The 23,222-nt window shown below is 44.8% G+C and overlaps 1 protein-coding gene across 4 annotated transcripts in view; it reads left to right on the top strand.

Annotated features, from left to right (window-relative positions):
• LOC147103332 (phosphatase and actin regulator 4-like) overlaps positions 1-23,222 on the top strand; it is a 184,273-nt gene that overhangs the window by 140,355 nt on the left and 20,696 nt on the right. For 2 of the 4 annotated variants that reach the window (XM_085962815.1, XM_085962812.1), the window contains 4 exons: positions 5,071-5,151; positions 15,430-15,624; positions 18,673-19,005; positions 20,750-21,302. In XM_085962815.1, the coding sequence (XP_085818941.1) occupies positions 5,071-5,151; positions 15,430-15,624; positions 18,673-19,005; positions 20,750-21,302 (1,162 nt within the window). The remainder of the gene's footprint in view (positions 1-5,070; positions 5,152-15,429; positions 15,625-18,672; positions 19,006-20,749; positions 21,303-23,222) is intronic. The other 2 variants (XM_085962813.1, XM_085962814.1) reach the window with 2 other exon arrangements.

Below are 23,222 nucleotides of genomic sequence, written 5' to 3'. Positions count from 1 at the left end.
TGATGTGAATGAATAATTGTAAGCTGCATTCACTGCCCGTAGAAAGCGGTTACGCTGGAGAGGAGTGTTTGATTACAAGTGTACTGACTTATCACCACAGGAAATTTAAATAGAAAATGAAGGGTCATGGTGCAGTGCTGAGGAGCTTTAGTCGTTGTCGTACGTGTCTTCACACTGTTCCCTTTGGGGAACTGTATGAAGTGGTGGAAGGATTTCTGGCCGCGTTAACGCTCCTTCCGTGACCGTAACCATCTTCGTACCAGCCATTAGGGTGGTTAGTCCTATGGTGGGAGGGTTTTACGGGCTCCCACAACCCATACGAGGGGGGGGGGGGGGCCACCCACACCCACGGATGCAAGTATCCCGCTGGATGTCAGCCCAGAATTTAGAGCCGGAGCTCCGACTCCACTTGCCGGGACTGTCTGGAGCGGGGTTCGAAACCCTACGCCAAAGGCCCACTCCAGGAGCTTTAGTAATACAGATGTACTCCTTCATTTCAAATGCTTTCATACTTTGCACTGCAGGTGTGTTCTTGCAGGACACTTAGGTTGTGAGGATGTCTGAATTAAAACTAGCCCTTCATCGGCTGTGAGAAGTCGTGGCTCCCCCTACCAGTGGCAATGAGATCCAGGCTTGTAGTCCCAGTGAAACTACGGCTGCTCAAGGTCTCAAGTGGGATATCCTGTTTCCGATGACTAAATACCAGCAGGGAGTGGTTCACATCAGTGTTGCGTCAGAAATGGCCATTCCTGCATCTAACTTGAGCACTACTATATACCTTGTCTTCTCTCGTCCTCTTTTTCAACCAGGCTGGTGTCCTGCCCTATGGACCTTGGTACTTCAGCTGGGACCCTCCTCAATTTAAAGTAAGCTACCACACGGGAGGGACTGAAACATTGTTAGTGCATTCATAAAGAGCTTATACACGACATCACTGAGCAATTCTTCCTCTACAGTAGAAACGTCTCGTCGCCAATACAACAGGGAAGTTCAATACATAACCCAATTTAAAACAAAATTAAAATCCAAAAATGCGAAATGTATCTTTATGGTATAAATGTTGCACTGTTTTTGATGAGATTTTCAATCTGCTTGATACGCGAGTATCTCGGTGATTAAATTGTGATGTGCTCCTTTAACTCAGTTATTGAATAAAAATCGTGTCGAGCGTCTGAGGATGTGGCTTCTGTGCATAGCGTTGGCCAAGTCTCGCCGTGCAGTTAAATATTCTCTCCTCACTGCCATTGTGCTGTTCTAGAACAGCATATCTTGTAAGGGAGAGACAAATCTCAAATATGTCAACTTTCAATTCTCGAGCCTTAAAATCAAACCTTTGGATTATTAGCGTGCGAATGGCTGCGGTTTTTTAATATGAAATTCCCTGGTCTACCACTTTAAGATAAGAACCTAAGAAATAGGAGCAGGAGTAGGCCCCTCGAACTTGTTCTGCCATTCAATAAGATCATGGCTAAACGTCTACATCAACTTTAAAGGTGATCTGTTTATTCTAAGTAGCTTGGTACCTCCATTTTAAAATAGCAGACAAAGGAATTCCATCAGAACACATGGAGCCAATTGAGATGGTGGTTATCTTTTCACCTTTCAAGGCGGAAGCCTGTTTTCAGCTGTGTGCCTCCTTTAACAGGACTGTTCTTTAAGGCAATGGAAAACAATGGTGTGTTTTAACACTTTCTTGTACCACACGAGCATTCCTTGTGAACTGAGCTGCATGTATATCCAAGCTAGCAGATAACTCTCTACCCCCCATCGCAGGGTAACTGTTGCTCTCATCCCTTTCATGGCGATCCTTGCTCCTTCAGATGTTTGTTGCACCTCACTTCTGCTCACAACCCATTCTATTTGCAACCCCTTGTTTAGAATGGAATTTATCTTTGTAACTACGAATTGCAATGTGGAAAGCTCAGAGATTGCTACCATTTCCAAACCTCGCAGGCAGCCTACTGAATATATTAGAAGGGCGCAATGCACCAGACTGGTCTACTTTGGACCTCGGTTTTGTGATTTTCTTTTTCCTTTCTTAATCCCTCCACTTAAAAGGAGCTGGAAACTCCTTCCTGGAGTGCTATTTGCCCGGGTAGTCAGATGCCCCCTGGTACACTATGAGTGGCCATTCTACGCATGAGTCCAAATGGTGAGTGTTGTCAGGCTGTTTCACTGTAAACAGCTATGTTGTTGGGCCCAGTAGGATTCACAAGATCGTGATCAGCGGTGGGAACGCCAACTGATTTTTTTTTTTCTGTTCCTCTTCGCCCCCATTTTGCCACAGGGCTCAGAGACCAGTTGTTGCATCCCAGCTGCCACCTTGGCGGAGATGAGCTAACTCTGCATAAACGGAGGATCTTCCTGGTCTGGCTCAGTACCACACCCTGTGCTGCATTTATCCACTAAGCCATCAAGGGGAACGGCTGGTCCTGTGATTTTAAATTAAATAAATATTCAGTCATGATGTAGCTCGCTAATCTACAGTTCCCAATAGCACAAGGTGAAGGAAGGGTAATCTGTAAATTGTAAATGTATTTTATATTCTGTCTTTATCAGATGAGCCATTGATGCAGCTGTTCCAATTACAACTTGGTGGATCATTCATTAAAAAAAAACTGCCAGTTAATCTACTGTCGATTTAAATTAGGCAATCGAGAGCTCTTTTTGAGTTTGGTCATTTTTAGTTTGGCAGTGAAAAATATCGCTTTTCAAATAAAACCGAGCTGATTTTCCTTTAAGTCGAACTAATAAGAAAACTGAAGCTGGAATTTTCTGAAATAAAACTCAAATAATGCAGGCACCTGAAAAAAGAAAGTTAGTTTCGTATCTCGGGCGAATCCCCATTTCTGATGAGGGGTCTTCCTGTGAAACGTTCGCGTGTCCTTTCTTTAGACTTGTAAATATGATACAGTATCTGCTTCTGAAAGTGCAATGTTTACACACACTGTACGTTACAAAAGACCCTAAAGCCAGTTTTTTTTCCTTCACTTCAGCCAAAAAATCTTTAATTGAAGGGAGGAAAGAAGGGGGAGAAAATGAGACCTCTGCAGCCTAAGCTGTTGACGGGGAACAGTAATGTCATAGAATGGTGCAGCACAGAAGGAGGCCATTCGGCCCATCGTGACTCTGCAGGTTTTTTGAAAGAACGATCCAATATAGATGGAAATCAATCCGTGCAGAATCCAATCAAGGGCTGCATTCATGAAGATGTCACATTTGAAACTTTTAAAGAGTCACCTTCACAATGAGACAACTTCTGGTTCAGGGGCAGGGAGTATTAGAAATTCGGGGGGAAATTACTGCATTAACAGTTTGAGGTGTGTCCTCATCGTGAGCGCAGTTTTTCAAAGAATGTTGTATGCGTTTAGAATCCACATAAGTAAAGTGCTTTACACCACTTCCCTGTGTGTCTTTGCTTTTGACATTGAATGGATTGTTGTCTGAGCCTCAATGTATGTCACCATGTACTAGTGCCTTTACAGTAATTGACGGGTTTGATTTGAGCTTGAATTTAAACTCCATCTCAGCTGTTCTTAACCTCTCTCCAAATTTACTGGCTTCCTGTGCACCCTAAACCTCTCCCTCCATTTGAACTGTCCTACCCATATTCATGGCTATCATCTTGACTTTGCCATCTCCTGTGGCCTCTCTACTCTTACGGTCTAGGTCACCGGCATCTCTGACCCCTTCCTCGTATCTTTCATGATCCACATCTCCCTACCCGACTTCTCTCTGCATCTGTCTGAGGGAAAAACCCTCCCCCATCATTTACAACTACACTTTCATAGTCTTCTTTAGACCATCTGTACAGTTGCCTCTTCTGCTTACCCCACTCCCCTTTCCCAGCAAGTCAAACATCCTCTAGCTCCGCCTGGCACAGCCATGAATCTACCTCTCTCTTGCGCTCTCGCTCTCTCTCTCTCTCTCTCGTTTCTCTCCCATCTCCCCTCAAGCCTTTTTCAAACTCTTCTCGTCCATGATTGAATGTACTTAAATCAAGTAAGTTCAGGTACAGTATTTAGGAGTCCATTTTACATTTCTTCTGGGATTTTTTTCCTTAAATTCTTCCATGCAGCATTGTTGTCTCAAAAATCTCAGTAAAGTGCAATGGTGAGCAGGTAAAATGTTCAAACTTTCTCCACCAGAACTATGAAAAACGCCCAGCAACAGTTACTGATTTTGTCGTCCTTAGGTTGTGTTTTGGAGAGCATTTTGAGTTGTGTAAGACTCGAGTGAAGTACTGGCGGTGATTGCTCGAAGATAATAGGTGAAGAATTCATACAAGAAGCAAAAATCAAAATGCTGCAGAAGCTGGAAACAAACAGAAATCACTGGAGGTACTCAGCAGGTCAGGCAGAAAACACAAGATTTGGTTCTGAAAGGTTTTATACCTGAAACATCAACTGTCTTGTTTTCTCGATGGATGCTGTCTGACCTGCTGATTATCTCCGGCGTTTTCTGTTTTTGTTTCATACAAGAAGCATACTAGCACAAGGCTCAAGTGTTTTGGTTGACGTGATTGATTTCTCCCTTGGAGGATATTGGTCCCAACACTCTAAGTAAGCCCTGTGACAATGTTGTGTAGGGCCGCTGTGTAGCTTTGAAAGTACCTGAATGCTTAAATGACCTCCAGTTGTATAAGTGCCTAAAGCTTTGAATGCCTTGTTATATTGAAGATGCCAAGACTGTTTTCATTGATAGAATTATTGGATTCGAAGCATGGCACAAGACTATTTGGCCCATTGTGCCTGTGCCGGCTGTCTGAAAGAGCTCTCCACTTAATCCCATTCGCCAACCCTTTCATCATACTCTCTCTCTTGAATTTTTATTTTTCAAATATTTATCAATTTTCCTTATAAAGGCTCCTGTGGATTCTGCTTCCATCACTGTTTCTGGCAGGGCATTCCATGACCTAAGAATCCTCTGTAAAGAATTTCCCCTAGCTTCCCCCTTCATTGTTTTGCTTGTGACTTGAGCTTTAATGTGTACTTCATGATGTCACTAAGGGAGTTTGTGGAGAACCATTTATCTGAAAGTCTGTTCACGGACATGTTTTTATAATTCCAGTTTTGGACAGAAAGTTATCTGTGAGACAAAGCAGAGCTGAACTGGTTAAGAAGGGAGTGTTGAAAGAGATTCCTGAACAAGGCAAGTATAATGTGCACAGAATGAAGAGAGATTTGATATATTTGGATTTAATTAACAGTCAAATCAGATGATGAACAAGTTGGATCCTTCCCCCCCCCCCCCCCCCCCCCCCCGCACACAAACCCTTTGGGAAACATTGTGTACAGCGATGTAGTGTTGTCACCAGGATTTCATTAAGGTGTAACATTGGAGTTGTGAAATTTTCATATGGTTTCCACTTGATGTGTGAAAAGTACCCAACTTATAGACTTGGGGTGTGTCTGGAGAGAGCATTTGGAGCTGTACCAGGATGAAGTACTAATTGCTACAAGTCTGTCGCCAACAAATTGAGGCAATAAATTAAAGGTACAACTAACAGACTAGTGTGACTTAAAATATATACAGGAAACTTCGCGATATCCGGCACCGACGGGACCGAGCTGCTGCCGATCTATCAAAACTTCCGGATAGACCAGCGCTAATGTTGAAGGATACGGAGGTTTTCATCTCCGTATCTGACAACAAACACTGTTGCTTAGCAACAGCTTGTAAACACTCGGCCCGTACCATGGCAGCGTCTCTGAAGCTGTTGCTAAGCTACAGAGACGCTTTCCAGAGCCTGACTGTTATTAAAAAAAAAAAAAATGCTAGGAGAAGAAAAAAACCTAACCAAAACGGCTGCTGATTTCTGCCGTTAGATCGAGGTTTCCGGACATACAACCTCCGGATAAACCAAAGTTTCCTGTATATATATTCCTATACTATAGTGTTTTGGTGCTAATGCACCAAAGCCTGGTGACAACAGTAATAGCAGTTCATTTAACAAACCTGCTGATGCTTTCACACTTCACAGCTGCAACTCAGCATGATTGCTGCAGATCAGCTGGTAGCCAAAGTTAAATATAGATAGAGCAAGTGATTTGGTGTGGCATGTTCTCTTGTGACAAAGCCCATGAAGTGTCAACTTGGCTCATAAGGAATTCAGGAGAAACCTCTTTACCCAGCGAGTGGTTAAAATGTGGAACTTGCCACCACAGGGAGTGGTTGAGGCGAATAGTATAGATGCATTTAAGGGGAAGCTAGACTAGTACACATGAGGCAGAAAGGATATGTTGATGGATAGCAAAGTACTGCGGATGCTGGAAATCCAAAATAACAACAGAAAACGCTGGAAAAACTCAGCAGGCCAGGCAACATCGGTGGAGAGAGAAACACAGTTAACGTTTCAGGTCGAAGACCCTTCATCAGAACTGAGAAAAAAAGCAAGAAATGAAACAGATTAAAAAGCAGGTTTGGGGGAGGGGATGAAAGAACAAAAGGGAAGGTCTGTGGGGGGGTGAAGAGACATTAAGAGATATTCAAGGCGAGATATGTTGATGGAGTTTGATGAAGTAGGGAAGGAGGAGGCTCGTGTGGAGTATAAACATCAGCATGGACCAGTTGGGCCAAATGGCCTGTTTCTGTGTTATAAATTCTGTGATATTTTATAATCTGGAATGCACTGCCTGAATGGGCGGTGGAAGCAGATTCAATAGTAACCTTTAAAGGGAATTGGATATATACTTGAAACGGTGACATTTGCATAGATTGGGAGAAGGGGAAGTGCAAAGAGACCTGGGTGTTCTTGTGCACCAGTCGCTGAAGGTAAGCATGCAGGTGCAGCAGGCGGTTAAGAAGGCAAATGGTATGTTGGCCTTTGTAGCAAGAGGGTTCGAGTACAAGAACAAGGATGTCTTGCTACAGTTGTACAGGGCCTTGGTGAGACCACACCTTGAGTATTGTGTGCAGTTTTGGTCGCCTTACCTGAGGAAGGACGTTCTTGCCATGGAGGGAGTTCAGCGAAGATTCACCAGGCTGATACCTGGGATGGCAGGAATGACGTATGAGGAGAGATTGTGTCGATTGGGCTTATACTCACTGGAGTTTAGAAGATTGAGAGGGGATCTCATCGAAACCTATAAAATTCTGTCAGGCCTGGACAGACTAGATGCAGGAAGGATGTTTCTGATGGCTGGGGAGTCCAGAACCAGGGGTCATAGTCTAAGGATAAGGGGTAAGCCATTTAGGACTGAAATGAGGAGGAATTTCTTCACCCAGAGAGTGGTGAACCTGTGGAATTCTCTACCACAGAGGGTGGTGGAGGCCAGTTCATTAAGTATATTCAAGAAAGAGTTGGATATATTTCTTAAGGCTAAAGGGATCAAGGGATATGGGGAGAAGGCAGGGACAGGGTACTGAATTTGGATGATCAGCCATGATCTCATTGAATGGCGGAGCAGGCTCGAAGGGCTGAATGGCCTACTCCTGCTCCTATCTTCTATGTTTCTATATGGGGGAAAGGTAGGAGAGTGGGACTAATTGGATAGCTATTTCAAAGTGCCATCACGGGCACGATGGGCCAAATGGCCTCCTGTGTTTTCTGATTCTGTGCTATTCTTTAATTGTGAGTAGCTTCAGAACAATTAGCGAATTGGCAACCCAAGTTCAAATTGACTGTGGAAATGTTAGTTTTTAGTGCTGTGAAGTTGACGAGTCTCATGTTTTTTTGCATTGTGTGACAGAAGATCTTCTTCGAAGTAATTAATCTGCTGAAGGCATTTATATCACATGGGATTGGAAGGACGAGGCCAAGCAAAGGGTTTTCTTACCAGATGTGAGGGAGAATCCTGTCACATGATAGAGGCAGAAGGTCAGGAATACTTTAGGTGTGAGGCAGAAAGTTGCATGGGGTTGGAATGTGTTCGAGACAACAAAGAGTTCAGATTTAAGCCATGTATTGTTATCCGAACCCTAATATAGTAGACTTGACCTGTAATTCACCTGCTCATAGTGACAGCCCTCTTTCTAGTGCCCATCGATCATCCTCTTAAAGCCAAATTAGCTTGTTGAGGAGTTAGGATGGGCGGGGGGGCCTTTTGGGTATGGTGACATGGTGTTATTTTTCCTCATTGACTGTCGCTGCTTTGCTAAAAAGCAAAACGAGAAACAAACACCAGTGAATGCAGGGACTGTAAAATTTGGTTGTCATTTGAGATTCTGGGATAGAGTTGGGAGCAGGTTATTGGTGTGGAATTCCATGACGTTTAGTAACTTGTAGCAACCCTAGGCGGGAAATTTTGCATTGGGTTGGGATGGGGAGGGGTTGCTGAGGGGAGCAATGGTTGTATTTGTGGTGGAGAGTTGAGAGTGCAGCACGGACAGTGATGGGGTATATTTGAGCTGTCGTGAGAGGGGGTTTGGGGCAGGATTGCTCAGGGGGCTGATAGGAGAGTCCACTGACATCCCCATTAACTAGCCCCCAAGTTGTGTTCGCACTGTAGGAGCCAAAACCTATGATGATGTCTGGCTGTACCTGATGACTGCGTGGTGGGGGAAGCGATAGATTTTGCTGTTAGTGCGATATTGCATTGCATGCCAGTGTTGTACTGGCTCGCTGAGGTATTGTGATGGCAGAAACCCTTGCAAATCTCTGGTTAGGCTTCAGCTGGAGTATTGTGTACAATTCTGGCCACCACACTATAGGAAGGATATCAAGGCCCTGCAGAGAGGATATAAAGAAGATTTACCAGGATGATACCAAGAATGAGGGATTTCAGTTATGTGGAGAGATTAGAGAAGCTGGGATTGTTCTCCTTTAGAGCAGAGAAGGTTAAGGGAAAGCCTAATAGAGGTATTCAAAATGATGTGGGGCTTTGATAGAGCAAGTAGGGAGAAACTATTTCCTCTGGCAAGTGGGTCAGTAACTAGAGGTCAAAGATTTAAAATAATTGATAAGCACTAGAAGGGCAATTGGGAGAAATTTCTTCACACAGGGTTGTTAAGATCTGATTCGCACTACCTGGAGTCAGATTCCATAGGAACATTTGAAAGGCAATTGGGCATATACTTGAAGAGGACTAATTTGCACGGTTATGGGGAAATGAGCTGGGATGTGGGACTAAATTCGACAGCTCTTTCAAAGAGCCGGCACAAGCTCAGTGGGCTGAATGGCCTCCTTCTGTGCTGTAAGATCCATAGGGGGAGAAATTGGGTGAGTAGCGCCACCTGTTAGCGCCTAAAGAGGCAGTCAGTGGCTGCAGCGCCACTGGCTGCGCCTCCCGCGATATTCAGGAGGGGCGCTAATGGTGGCGTTAGCCTGTTGCGCTGCGCCGCCACCGATGACGTAATCGGTGTGCGCAGCGCCCCATTCGTGCCCTGTTCGCGATATTTGGTAGCGAACGCCGCAGTTGCGCCGTTCGCTACCCGCGCCCGGTTCACGGGGCCTTACTGTGCCGGCAGCGGCGCAAGTTAAGGTGGAGGTGCGGGGCGGACGCTTTTTCGGCGGCCGCCTGCCAGCACCTCCGTCCCCGGCCTCCTAACCCCCCCCCCCCCCCCCCCCCGCGGCATTGCCAGCTGTTTCCCGAGAGCCCGGCACTTCTCCTTGGTGCCGGTCTCATTTGCCGGCACTCGTGAGCGGGGATCGCGCTGTTGCAGGCACCTCCCCCTTAACAGTGGGAGGAAGGCCTGCAGTACCGCAGCGTGCCGTGCCGCAGAGTGTGGCGCTGCGGCACGTTGCGCTGCGATAATCAGTTTCTGCGCCCTAAGAGGGACGCGGAGCGCCTCAAGCCTCGCCCCGTGTCCCTCGAGGGGCACTGAAACTGAATTTCTGGCGATCGGTATTACTCCGATCGCTGCGCTAAATCCTGCGCTCAGGCGACTTTTGCGCCACTTTGGCGCCCCAACCCAATTTCTAGGCCAATGATTCTAAACCCAATATTGCTGCATTACAGGGGAAGCCTTGTGAAATGTCCGACTTGAACATTTTGACAACTTCAGGTTGCATATTTACTTGCATATAGACCAGCATCTTTATATTTTTTTAAAAAAATGAATGTACTACAGGAAACTTTGTGCTATCCGGCACCGACGGGACCGAGCTGCTGCCGTACACTCCAAACTGCCGTACACTCCAGAGCTAATGTTGAAACATACGGAGATTTTCATCTCTGTATGAATCAACAAACCTTTTTAAGCCTCTAAACAGTCGGCAAGCATCTCTGTAGCGTCTCTAGCTGAAGCTGCTGCTTAGCTACAGACCTTGCACAGCTTGACTGTTCAAAAAAAGCAAAGAAAAGAAATGAAAAGAATAAAAAACGGCTCCTGATTTTTGCCGGTGGCTCGAGCTTGCCGGACGGTTCGCCTCCGGATAACTCAAAGTTTCCTGTAAATACCAAATAGAGGTCTTTAAAATTATGAAGGGGTTTGATAGAGTAGACGTAGAGATGTTTCTGCTTTAGGGAGACCACAACTAGTGGTCATAAATATAAGATAGTCACTAATAAATCCAGCAGGGAATTCGGGAGAAACTTCTTTACCCAGAGAGTGGTGAGAATGTGGAACTCGCTACCACAGGGAGTAGTTGAGGCGAATCGCACAGATGCATTTAAGGGGAAACTAAATTAGTACATGAGGGAAGAAGGAATATGTAGATATGGTTAGATAAAGTAGGGTGGGGAGCATAGATACTGGCATGGACCAGTTGGGCCGAATGGCCTGTTTCTGTGCTAATAATTCAATGTAGTTCTATGAAGTTGTGTCTCGGGTTTGAGGTGTCGGTTTTATCTTTGCCAATATGGTATTTTTCATCTCCCTGGGTCTTGAACCAACTATTGGCCAGCACTGAAGCTCTGAATATTTCTAAAACCAAAAAGCAAAGTGTGTGTGTCGAAAACAAGTTAATCTGCTCAAAGATAACAATCCGCATTTCCTGAATGAAATAATTGTCCAAGATTGCCTCTACTGAAGCATAAGTTCTTATGGTGACTCTGTACACATTTTATTCCTGAAGTGATGGGCAATTTCACCACACACAATCTTTTTTTGGGCCAGCTGAGTGTCTGAATCTCACAGAAATTCATCTTATGTTGGCTCCTGCAGGCCAGCTGACTGGGAAATTTGCACGTACAATGGTCATAGGCTTGTAACTGCACATATAAGTATGATCTCATCTCTAATATTGCAGTACGCAAAAGCGCAGTTATCAGTAATGGTAATTCAGAAAGGGGCTGAGTGCTGAAAGCACAGCTAGTTCCTATGGGGACATATTTTGATTTTTTTTTTACACTTGATTTTCTGCAGTTATTGGCATTTTGGAGACCGTTGTAGTTCTGAGTATATGTGTTATATAAAATGTACCACCAATCCCTGTTTTATTTTCAAAATATGGCATAACTAGAAATACAGTGACAGGAATTGTCAAATAAAGCCAGCTAATGTATCCACGCCAGGGAACATCCACCTTATTTAATTAAGAAAAAGTGTTGGCAACTAGAATTTTGAAGAAAGTAAATCTTTACATAAGTCAACAGTCTGGCATGCCCTAGAAATTCCTTTTGAGGAAAATAAGTTTTTAGTAGATGCATTTTAGCAACTTGTTGTACATAACTTCTTTGGGGTAAACACTAAGTAAATTACTGTAGTATGAAGAGTTTTGATAGAGGAGATAAGGAGAAACTGTTTCCACTGGCAGGAGGGTCAGTAACCAGATCAGAGTTAAGTTAATTGGTAAATGAACCAGAGGGGAGATGAGAATTTTTTTTAACGCAGCGAGTTATGATCTGGAATGCACTGCCTGAAAAGGTGGTGGAAGCAGATTCAATAGTAACTTTCAAAAGGGAGTTGGATAAGTACTTCAAAAGGAAAAATGTGCAGGATTATGGGGAAAGAGCAGGGAAATGGTTCTAATTGGATAGCTCCTTCAAAGAGCTGGGACAGGCACAATGGGCCGAATGGTCATTCTGTAAACACAAGTGTAATTGGGACTCACAAGCCAACAGCTCATTTTAATTTTTTTTCTGCCTCAAGTTTGCGCTCAGCAAACAAAGGGAAATAATATCTGGTTCCAGTCCCAGTCACCAACATATCTGTTTCTGGTGAGCTCCAGTCCCACCTTTTTGAAATGATCTGATTGGTTTAATACCAGCAACCTCCACTGCCAGTGATGAAAGCTGTTCTTCCTTGTAATACGCTGATGAACGGAGACGTGGGTTGAGAAGCCCACAGTCTGTTTTTATGTTTGTTCTTGGGATGTGGGTGCCGCTGGCAAGACTGGCATTTATTGCCCATCCCCAGTTGCCCTGCGAAGGTGGTGGACCGCCGCCTTGAACCGCTGCAGTCCATGTGGTGAAGGTATTTCCACAGTGCAGTTAGATAGGGAGTTGCAGGATTTTGACCCAGCGGCAATGAAGCAGCCACGATATGTGTCCCTAGTTAGAATGGTGTGTGACTTGGAGGTGGTGGTGTTCCCATGCACCTGCTGCCCTTGTCCTTCAGGTGGTGGAGGTCGTGGGTTTGGGAGGTGCTGTCAAAGAAGCCTTGGCGAGTTGCTGCGGTACAAGTTAGGATATTTTAGGGGAGGAGGAAGAACAGAGTTGCACTTGGAACTGGTACACGTTCGGAGACTCCCAAAACAAGCACTCTACTCGGAGCCCCGACACGGCAAGAGAGCGCCAGGTGGGCAGAGGAAACGCTTCAAGGACACCCTTAAAGCCTCCTTGAAAAAGTGTAACTTCCCCACTGACACCTGGGAATCCCTGGCCCAAGACCGCGCAAAGTGGAGGAGAAGCATCCAGGAAGGCGTCTCTTCGCTGGGAGCAAGCAGAAGCCAAGCGCAGGCAGCTCAAGGAGCGCACATCAACCCAAGCACCCCACCCACCCGCCCCTTCAACCACCATCTGCCCCACCTGTGACGGAGACTGTAGGTCCCGCATTGGACTCATCAGTCACCTGCGAACTCATTTTTAATGTGGAAGCAAGTCATCCTCGGTTCTGAGGGACTGCCTAAGAAGAGAAGACACGTTCGGAGTTCACTGTTCAAAATTATGAAGGGTTTTAATGAGGTTTTCGCTGGTTGGAGATTCGATAACTAGAAAGCGTAAAATTAAGATCATCAAAATAATAAGCGGAGAGGTTAGAAGAAATTCCTTTACGCAGTGGGTTGTTAACACATGTAATGTCCGGTCAGAAAGAGTGGTGGAAGTAGAACCTATAACAGATTTTAAAAAGGAAATGAATATGTATTTGAAAAGGAAAAGTTAAGTGCATGGGGAAAAGAGCAGGAAGATGGGATGAAGTGGATAACTCTTTCGTGGTCATTGCAGCCAAGATGGGCTACATGGCATTCTGTGCTGCAAAATATTATGATTCTGTTAATTCTAGATTTTTTTAAATCTCACTTCGGTGAAGTGCTTTGGGATGCATTTCTGCATTAAAGGAGCTAGATAATTGCAAGTAGCTGTTGCAATCAGTTGAAATAGAATTTGTCGTGATCAGCCGAAGATGGTTTGGGGCAGGGGGATGAATGCGGAGGAAACTCAGCGGTTGGAGTGTTCTGGGAATACCTGAAAATAGATGAAAGGGAGAAGATAAACTGAAGACGGGTAAATGCCCCCATCTCTCCTCTTCCCCCGCTCCCCAGTAAACAAAATACAATTGGATTTTATTCTTGACACCAGCTTCCCTGCTGAGAAGAATAATTGTCGCAACTTCTTGTTAATTTAGTGCATTACTTTCTGATGCAAGTAGGGTTGCCAACCCTCCAAGATTGTCCTGGAGTCTCCAGGAATGAATGATTGATCTCCTGGACACTGCTTCCAGCAACTCTGGAGAAAAATCATAGAGGGCGTTTTAAAAAAAAAGTGAGGTTTTTGCCATTTACTTTGAAGACTCCTGTTTATTAGTTACACAAATATCAGAGAGGGGGAGGGGTGGGAGGCTGTTTGACTGACAAGCCAAGAATCATCCAATCGGTCCAATTGGCCGTGGGAAGGTAGAGCACTGTGAGGATGGATGTGTCGGGCGACCAATGGTGGGAGTGTGGGGGCGGGGCGGGTAGAGGCAGGATGGTCATGTGATGACCCCTCCAGGAATACGTCCAACCAGAGTTGGCAACCCAAGATGCACGATGGTCTCCAAGCTTCAGGGTGGTAAATGGGTGTACCAGTGTGATGGAATGCAGGCCGAATCGCCAGCTCTGCTGAGTGGCCAGCCTCTGAGCAGGATCTGGGTGCTGATCCGATCCTGTTTGCAGCACCAGCTCCACCACTGTTTAGGCCAAGGGGGAAATTTTTTGACCAACGGCTTTTGGATGCGGAAAAGAACGAGAAGAATATCGGAGTAATAAGAACATAAGAAATAGGAGCAGGAACAGGCCACTTGGCCCCTCGAGTCTGCTCTGCCATTCAATAAGATCATGGCTGACCTTGGGCTCAAAGCCACTTCCCCGCTTGCTCCCCATAACCCTTCAGTCCCTTATCTTGCAAAAATCTGTCTATCTCCACCTTAAATGTATTTAATGACCCAGCCTCCACAGCTCTCTGGGGCAGAGAATTCCACAGATTTACGACCCTCTGAGAGAAGACATTCCTCCTCATCTCAGTTCTAAAAGGGTGACCCTTTATTCTAAAACTGTGCCCCGCGTTCTCGATTTCCCCACGAGGGGAAACATCCTCTCTGCATCTACCTTGTCATGCTCCCTACAGAGTTGTCTTTGGAACATGTTGAGAAATTGCAGTAGGATAAAGGACGCAGCTATTAACAGAATGCAGTGAGACTGGAAAAGATAGTGATGAGCACCGATGCAAGTAAGACTGCCAAACCGATAGAGATGGACCCAAATACATTAGAGAGATGAAGATAGATTGAGAAAGGTAAGGCACAGAAAGGTGAAGATAGAAGGACATAGAGAAATTATCCACTGGCTGTGTCTATTTAGAGTGAGAGAGTAGGTACTACACAGGAATTCATGTGACCATACTGTGTAAGCTGTAACTGAGATGCACTTTGAGAGAACAGGTTGGTTATAAGACATTTCTTTTGCATGTCCCGAGTATCAGTTTGTTTGCACTCCTGGTTTACAGAGAGAAAAGGTGTTGAGCAATGCCCCTCTGACGGCCTTCTAGAATCATAGTCACACAGCGCAGAGGAAGCCATTCAGCCCATCATGCCTGTGCTGGCTCTTTGAAAGAGCGATCCAATTAGTCCCACTCTCTTTTCCCACAGCCCTGCAAATTTTTCCTTATCAAGTATATATCCTATTCCCTTTTGAAATTTACCATTGAATCTGCTTCCATCACCCTTTCTGGCAGTGCATTCCAGATCATAACTTGTGTAAAGAAAACTCTCCTCATCTTCCCTCTGGTTCTTGTGCCAATCATCTTAAACTGTGTCCTCTGGTTACCGACCCTCCCACCAGTGGAAACAGCTTCTCCTTATCTACTCTTATCAGAAACTTACCAGGCTTCTCTTTCTTCCTTTCTGCAGATGGGGAAATTAACAGCAAACCTGCCCAAAACAGTACACTAAAGAATGGGCACACGGTCCCCGTGGCTGAGTTATCTACCTCAAAAGAGGCTGAACCAGCAGCCAGAGGTGAAAAAAGGTCGAGTGTTTCAAAAGCTCCACGGGAAGCAGAGGAGAGAATGAGGAGCTCTGCTGAGGAACCCCAAAAAACTAAAGGTAAGAAATCAAAGCGAGGATTTTTTCTAAAACTGAAAATCTTTGTTTCGCCGGGTTTTATCTGTTTTTAAGTCGCTAATTATAGAATGGTTAGAGCACGGAAGGCGACCATTTGGCCCGTCGAGCCCGTGCCGACTCTCACCTAGTCCCACCCCCCCACCCTTTCCCCATAGTCCTGCAAATGTTTATCCTTCAGATACTTATCCAACTCCCTTTTGAAAGATAAGATTGAGTCTGCCTCCGCCACCCTTTCAGGCAGTGCATTCCAGATCTTAACCACTCGCTGTGTAAAAAAGTTTTTTCTTACGTCGCCTTTGGTTCTTCAGCCAATCACCTTAAATCTGTGTCCTCTGGTTCTCGACCCTTCTGCCAATGGGAGCAGTTTCTCTCTACCTACTCTGTCCAGACCCCTCATGATTTTGAACACCTCTATCAAATCTCCTCTCCACCTTCTCTGCTCCAAGGAGAACAACCCCAGCTTCTGCAGTCTATCAACGTAACTGAAATCCCTCGTTCCTGGAACCATTCTCGTAAATCTTTTCTGCACCCTCTCTAAAGCCTTCACATCCTTCCTAAAGTCTGGTGCCCAGAATTAGACAGTTGGGGCCGAACCAGTGTTTTATACAGGTTCTTCATAATTTCCACACTTTTGTACTCTATGCCTCTATTTATGAAGCCCAGGATCCCGTAAGCCTTTTTAACTGCTTTCTCAACCTGCCCTGCCACCTTCAACCATTTGTGCAGACATACCCCCAGATCTCTCTGTTTGTGCACATCCTTTAGGATTGTACCATTTAGTTTATATGTCCTCTTCCCCATTCTTTCTACCAAAATGTATCACTTCCCACTTTTCTGCGTTAAATTTCATCTGCCACGTGTCCGCCCATTTCACCAGCCTGTTTATGTCTTCCTGAAGTCTATCACTCTCCTCCTCACTGTTCACTATGCTTCCAAGTTTTGTGTCATCTGCATTTTTGAAATTGTGCTCTGTACACCCACGTCCAAGTCATTAATATATATCAAGAAAAGCAGTGGTTCTCGAACCTACCCCCGGGGAACACCACTGTATACCTTAAATTAATTAAAACATCCATCGTTGCTATTTTACATAATGTGTGGAAAGATGGACCAAAACACAAAGCTTGTCTCATTTTTGTACAGTATAAATGACACTGACGTGCAGTACTTGAAAATTAAACCCATACATGTTATTTTTTCCAAGTTTCATGACTGCAAACTGTTGAACTAAGTAAATGTTTGAGTAGCTGATTGGTCCACTGTTAGACATATTCAAGCGACATCGATACAGCCCAGTACAATAGGACTGTATATTTTAAGCATAATTTATCACAACTTGTGTACTTTTGATTATTTGCTTTGACAGCTTCAGTGTATTACGGTAATCAAATTTACTGCACAAGGGCAGGCCATTCGGCCCATTGTGCCTCTGCTGGTGCTAGCTATTATACAGGAGCTGTCTACTTTAATCTTACCTCCCTGTCTGTTCTCTGTACCCTCTTATATAATTATTTGATTCCCTTTTAACTTAAGATATAGAGTGAATGAATTATCCCTTATTTGGTTGTCCTCCATTGTACGAATCATGGCAGTGCAGTGTGTAAACTATATTCAAGGAATTGAGAAGACCATCCCGAATATCTGACTTAGAAAGCTGAAAACCATTCCAGGCGTATAATTGGTGCCTGCTCCTTCATATTCTTCTGTCTCATTCCTAAGCAGGGTCAAACAGTGCAAAAAATATTTTGTGTGACCAAGTTCCTCCAGTGCTGTACCATTTGTCAAACTTTTTTTTGCTTGAGTTACCAAACGAACTGAAAATATTGGTATTGAAGTAGACGAGCAGTACTGTGGCGTTCCTGAGGTTCTTACAATGACTGACCATGGGGGTTCCCTTGCTCAATACCGCTGCTGCTCGGATTTTGGCATGAGACCTGCAATTGTACAGAAATCTTGGGGCTGCCTTTATTTTGTAGAAGAAATGTAAAATATCCTAAGTTATAAACCCTCCCCGCCCCCCACCCCATATAAAAGGATATGATCAAGGGCAATCAAATGAGGTTACGGTAGGCAGGTCCAGTTGAAGAACCATGTACAGCCATGATGGACCAAATGGCGACGACCTACGCTGTGAACGTTTTCACTTTTGGCCAAAGGTTTAACCTCTCAGGTGGTCAATGCATCTGTGAGGACTGTAAGCTCCCTTGTTAAAGAGTAGTCAATTGCCCATTATCTGGAGAGGAAAAAAGTTGTGAAGGTTGTTGATTTGCACAGTAACTTTAAAAAAAAACATAGCAACCCTCCAGCACCCACACTTGGAAGAAACAGAAGGATGCAAAATACCAGAGTAAAGGAAATTGAGCTGAAGAATATGTTCACTGATTGGGACCGTTTGTAATTTTTTCCACCAAAAGAGTGTAGGTGCTTTGCCTTTGACCTACATTGGCTCCCGCAACGCTTCAATTTTAAAATGTTCGTCCCTGTTTTCAGATCCCTCCATAGCCTCGCCTCTTCCTACCTCTGTAACCTCCTTCAGCTCTACAACCCTCCGAGATCTCTGCGTTCCTTGGAGGAGCACAGAGATCTCGGAGGGTTGTAGGGCTGGCGTAGGTTACAGAGATTGGGAGAGGCGAGGCCAGATCATCAAGGGTGATGAGTGGAAAAAAAACTAATTCCATTTGATTTTGAACAAGGACATAGTGCAGTGTAATACAGTGTGCACTCCTGTAGTGTTGTATTTCCTGCTGCCTTTTTTTTTTAAAGGGGCATTGTCCACCTGGAAGTGTTTGGTGAACCATTTTTTTTCACTCCAATGTTGTAGTTCAAAAAGTTGAGAGTGCCACACCACACCCCTGACTCTGCTCCAAAAATAAGTTTACTAGTTTTTAGTGAAAGCTGTGCTCTTTTAATATGAGTTATCAGTGTGGGAGTGTTGAGTTTACGATTGTGTTTCTTGTGCTCATGTCCATGTTTTCCCAGTTTTATGCTTCCGCTGCTTGATGCATATTTTCTTTTAACGTTTTTACCCAGCAGAGGCTTCGGATAGACGTCCTGTGTCAGAAATGGAGCCCGTGCGTGACCAGAAACAGGCTTTGCTTCCTCCTAAAAGACCGGCATCAGCTCCCACTCTGGAAGCAGGCGAGGGGCAAGTGAAAGAACCTGGAGCCAACGTGACCACCTCCAAGGATGTCTCTTCCATTACTTCCTCCTCCTCCACTTCCTATTCCACCACTACTACCAGTACCACTGACTCTTTGGGCACGACCGCCACCACTACCACCACCACCACCACCATCACAGCCCCTGCCAAGCAACCCCCCATCCCACCTCCAAAACCCAACCGGAATAGCAATCCTTTGTTTGGTGAGTCTCTGCACAGCGCACTTTTCAAAATAAGCTGCAGGTCGATTTTTACCTCAATGGAAAACAATTACAAATGATGTTTATCTCATTACTGATTTGGGAATGTCAGAAGATACTTTCCCATGTTTCCTAGAGGCTGTATTCATGATCTGCCATTGAATTGAATTTTCACACCTGTCCAAACTATGCACCTTGCTAATTAGTGAAAATAGTTGCTTCAAATGGGGAATGGATTTTTCTTTCCTTCCAAATGAAATTGGATCTGTGTGTTGGCATTGGAGGGAGTCCTGAGTGCAGGTTACTACTTTGTCTTTGAGTGTAGTGGATATACAGTATGTTGTTGAGCGATCAGGGTAGACAAACACAGGGTTAACCGTTCCAACAAAATGGGCCACTCTAATTGACTGGGTGCGGGTAGGGCCGATAAATATTCTTGCTGAACGATACTTGTTCTGGATTTGGTGTGACAATATACTTTTTTTTAAAATTCAAGATTGACCTAAATGCTTGTGATGCGCCTGATGCTTCAGTTGTACAGAGTCTTGGTCAAGCCCCATCTGGAATACTGAATTCAGTTTTGTGAACCGAATCTCCGCAAAGATATGTTGGCCTTGGAAGGGGTAAAAGGAAGACTTGCATTTACAGAGCCGCTTTTCACGACCTCAGGACGTCCGAAAGCGCTGTACAGCCAATGAAGTATTTTTGAAGTGCAGTCACTGTTGTAATGCAGGTACATCACCAAAATGATACCGGGGCGTAAAGGGATAAATTATGAGTACAGGTTGCATAAACTTCAGGTTTTAGGGTAATCTAATTGAGTTATTTTAAATGATTAAGGGATTTGGTGGGGTACATAGAGAAACTATTCCCTCTGGTGATTGAATGCAGAACAAGAGGGCATAATCTTAAAGTTAGACCGAGGCCAGTTAGGAGTGAAACCAGGAAGCACTTTTTCACACAAAGGGTAGTTGAAATCTGGAAGCTGCTGCCCCAAAAGGCTGTGGATGCTGGGTCAGTTGAAATCTTTTAAGACCGAGATTGCTAAGTTTTTGTTTGGTAAGGGTATCAAGGGATATGGAACAAAGGTGGGTAAATTAAGTTGAGGTACAGATCAGCCACAATCTAATTGAATGTCGGAACAGGCTCGAGGGGTTGAATAGCATACTCCTATTACTACCTTTCTTTGTTTCTATGCCTGCGTACAGTAGGGCTAATATTGTAGCATAAATGCCTTTGAACTTGTCAAACAATCTTTCCCTGTTGCCCTGTGTCCACATATAGCAGTATTACTCACTCCTGCAAATCTTGATGCGGTATTACTAATTTGTTGCCCGTCTGATGTTATAAATCTTGTGTCTATACATATCTCATGTTAATGTAAGAGCCGAAGCATGATGGCGCGGCTGATTGAAGGTTAACCTGTGCTCTTCCGAGGCAGAGTCTCAAATGTAAAAGATTTAGGAAAGGAATGCTCAACCTTATACTGAGCATGGTTTGTGTTCTATTCATTATGCCATATTTAATATTTTCATATATTGATCACAACTGCCTGCCGTAGGATATTTTATTTTGCCCAGTTAACCATTGCAAAACTATTGCCTTGCTGTTTGTTTTACACACAAGGTCTCGCGATGCCCGTATCTTATCGGGATGAGGTTTATGTTTCTAAGCAATGAATAGTGCGACAATTCTTAAAACAGGCAAGTTTCGGAACATCGACTCAATTTGCAATGTTCTGTTTCAGCGGAACTTAGTCACGCCATGACCCCCGGCCTAGTTGCGCTGAGTAAGCATTCGCCACCGGTGCCCCACAGGAGGATAAGCTTCATCCCGCCTGTGGCCGAGCCAAACAACACTACCCAGAATGCGTGCGAGAGCAAGGAGAGAACGCAGCTACCAACGCCAGGGCCGCCATCAGCACACGCACCTACGCCATTGCCAGCATTGCCTTCGCGCCCACCTTCTGCTCCGGAACCCGCTCCTCGTCATTCCCTCCCACCAAGACCTCCAGTCAAATCCACTCCCCCTGCATTGACATTCTGTCACGCCAGTGTGCAGCATGAAAAAGAACCTGTTCAGCAGCCTCATCCTTCATCCGATGACTATCCCGAGCTCCTTCCGACTCGCCAGTCCCAAGTTCCTTTGCACATAATGATCCAGCAAGCGCTCTGTAGCCCTCGACCGGTCATCACTGCAGCTGATGGCTCGAATACAGCAAAGTCACTGCTTTTTGAGACTGCCTTTGAGGATGCGAATAAGAACCGGGCTTTGCAAGTCACCTTAGAGAAGTTAAAATGGTGAGTGTGCATTTTATTTCAAATGGCTGTTTTTATTTTAATTTTGTTTGCCTCGAGGTGAGGGGTGTTGGTGTTGGGTAACAGAATTCTCATCGTTTTTCAGACACCCATTGTCAGCATCCAAATACACTCGAGCTCACTTTCGGCACTGTTAGATGCAGAGCAACAACTCTCTCTATGCTCTACCGCAACAATGAATGTATCTCAGCCCCAGCCTCAGAAAAGTACCCCCCACCCTGGCCCATTTCACCAATGTGACATTTTTCCACAACAGCCATCCTGTTACCTCTTCGAGTGCGACTGCTAATTGATGCCAAGTTAGGGGCCGTCTTGTGCTGTGGGTTCATGCCCACCAGGAACTGGATTCTGGAGACGGTGCTTCTAGCTGTCTAAGAAAGTACTTGCATTTACATAGATCCTTTCACATCCTGAAAGAGTCCTAAAGGGCTTCACAGCCAATGAAACACCTTGAAGCATAGTCACTGTTGTTATGTAGGACAAATGTGGCAGCCACCTTGCACACAGCAAGGTCCCACAAACCTCGGTGAAATGAATGACCAGTTGATCGTTTTTTAGCAGTATTAGTTGAGGGAGGAATGTTGGCCAGGACTTGCTACTCTTCATTGAATAGTGCCATTGATTCTTTTAGTATGACGGTACTAAACATTAATCCCCAGAACCCCCTGTGGTACATCCTTCCAAACCCAAGTTTACAGCATGTGGCTAACAGTGGAAAACTGGAGTGGTTGGAATGTGGAACTCGCTGTCACATGAAGTAGCTGAGGCGAATAGTGTAGATGTATTTAAGAGAAAGTTAGATAAACACATGAGGGAGAAAGGAATAGAAGGTTATACTGCTACGGTTAGATGAAGAGGGGTGGGAGGAGGCTCGTGTGGAGCATGGACCTGTTGGCCGAATGGTCTGTTTTCTGCGCTGTACATTCTATGTAATGACCGTTTTAATGCACTTGCAATCAAATTTCAGTGAGCACTGGTGTTACCTCTAGCCTTTGTTCATTTGTTCAAATTAACCCAGTAAATGATTGATTTTTGTGTGGGGGGTGGGTGAGCTTTGGAAACTGCCCTGAGTTTATAACAATGTGGAAAACTAGATTAAGTTGAACATTGTGTCGCAACTGCCTGGCTGGACCTTACTTTGGAGTGAGAGCAAGTACTGTACAGCAGAGGTGAAGTGTTCAATGATGTACAGAAGTTTAAAGGTCCACATAGGCAAAGAGCTGTGCTTCTTGTGAGCGTGACTGTGCATATATGACATGAGGATTAGCAGAAGGAAAACCTGTGTTTGTGCTTTAGTTCTGTGAGCATCATGAACACAAAAGATGGGTTAACACTTTGGGTGGGGTGTACCAGAATGCCTTAATGTACATTTTTCTAATTTTTGGCTGACTTGGGTGGGAGTCCTCCAAAAAAAAAAAAATAGGGCATGAATAAAATCTACTCGAATTCTGATTACCACCTGAAGTGCAAACCTATCTTTGTCTTTTAGACCCTGTGCATTTTCAACCTTTTCTGTTTTTATTTTCTAATTTCTGATATTTGTGATTTGGCTTGCCAAATTTCCTAGTACTGTTTCCTGCCTCCCCCCACCCCCCCCCCCCCCCCCCCAACCCAAACACCAGAAGGCATTGTCTCCTTGCCAGGATATCATTGCCTGAGTGTCATTCACCCTTGAGTCCCCCACCCAAATGGCATTATTTATAGGCAAGCCTAGACAGTAATTGTTAACAGGCTGTTTGACCTCCGATGGTGTGAGGCCTCACAACCTCGCCAGATCCTTTCCCCACCTGATGCCGAATGTTTGTACACTTCCAGCAGGGAGTGCGGAATGACATTTAGGAATGGGAGCCTTGGCTGAGTGTCTCCTCCCTAGGCCAGGGGTTGCCCAGTGCCTGTTTCGCA

The sequence above is a fragment of the Somniosus microcephalus genome, chromosome 20, assembly GCF_052327205.1.
Source record: "Somniosus microcephalus isolate GS21.2 chromosome 20, FLI_Smic_1.0, whole genome shotgun sequence".
NCBI classification, from domain to species: Eukaryota; Metazoa; Chordata; class Chondrichthyes; order Squaliformes; family Somniosidae; genus Somniosus; species Somniosus microcephalus.
Note: the sequence above shows the minus strand (reverse complement) of the source record. Positions and strands in the feature narration are given on the sequence as shown.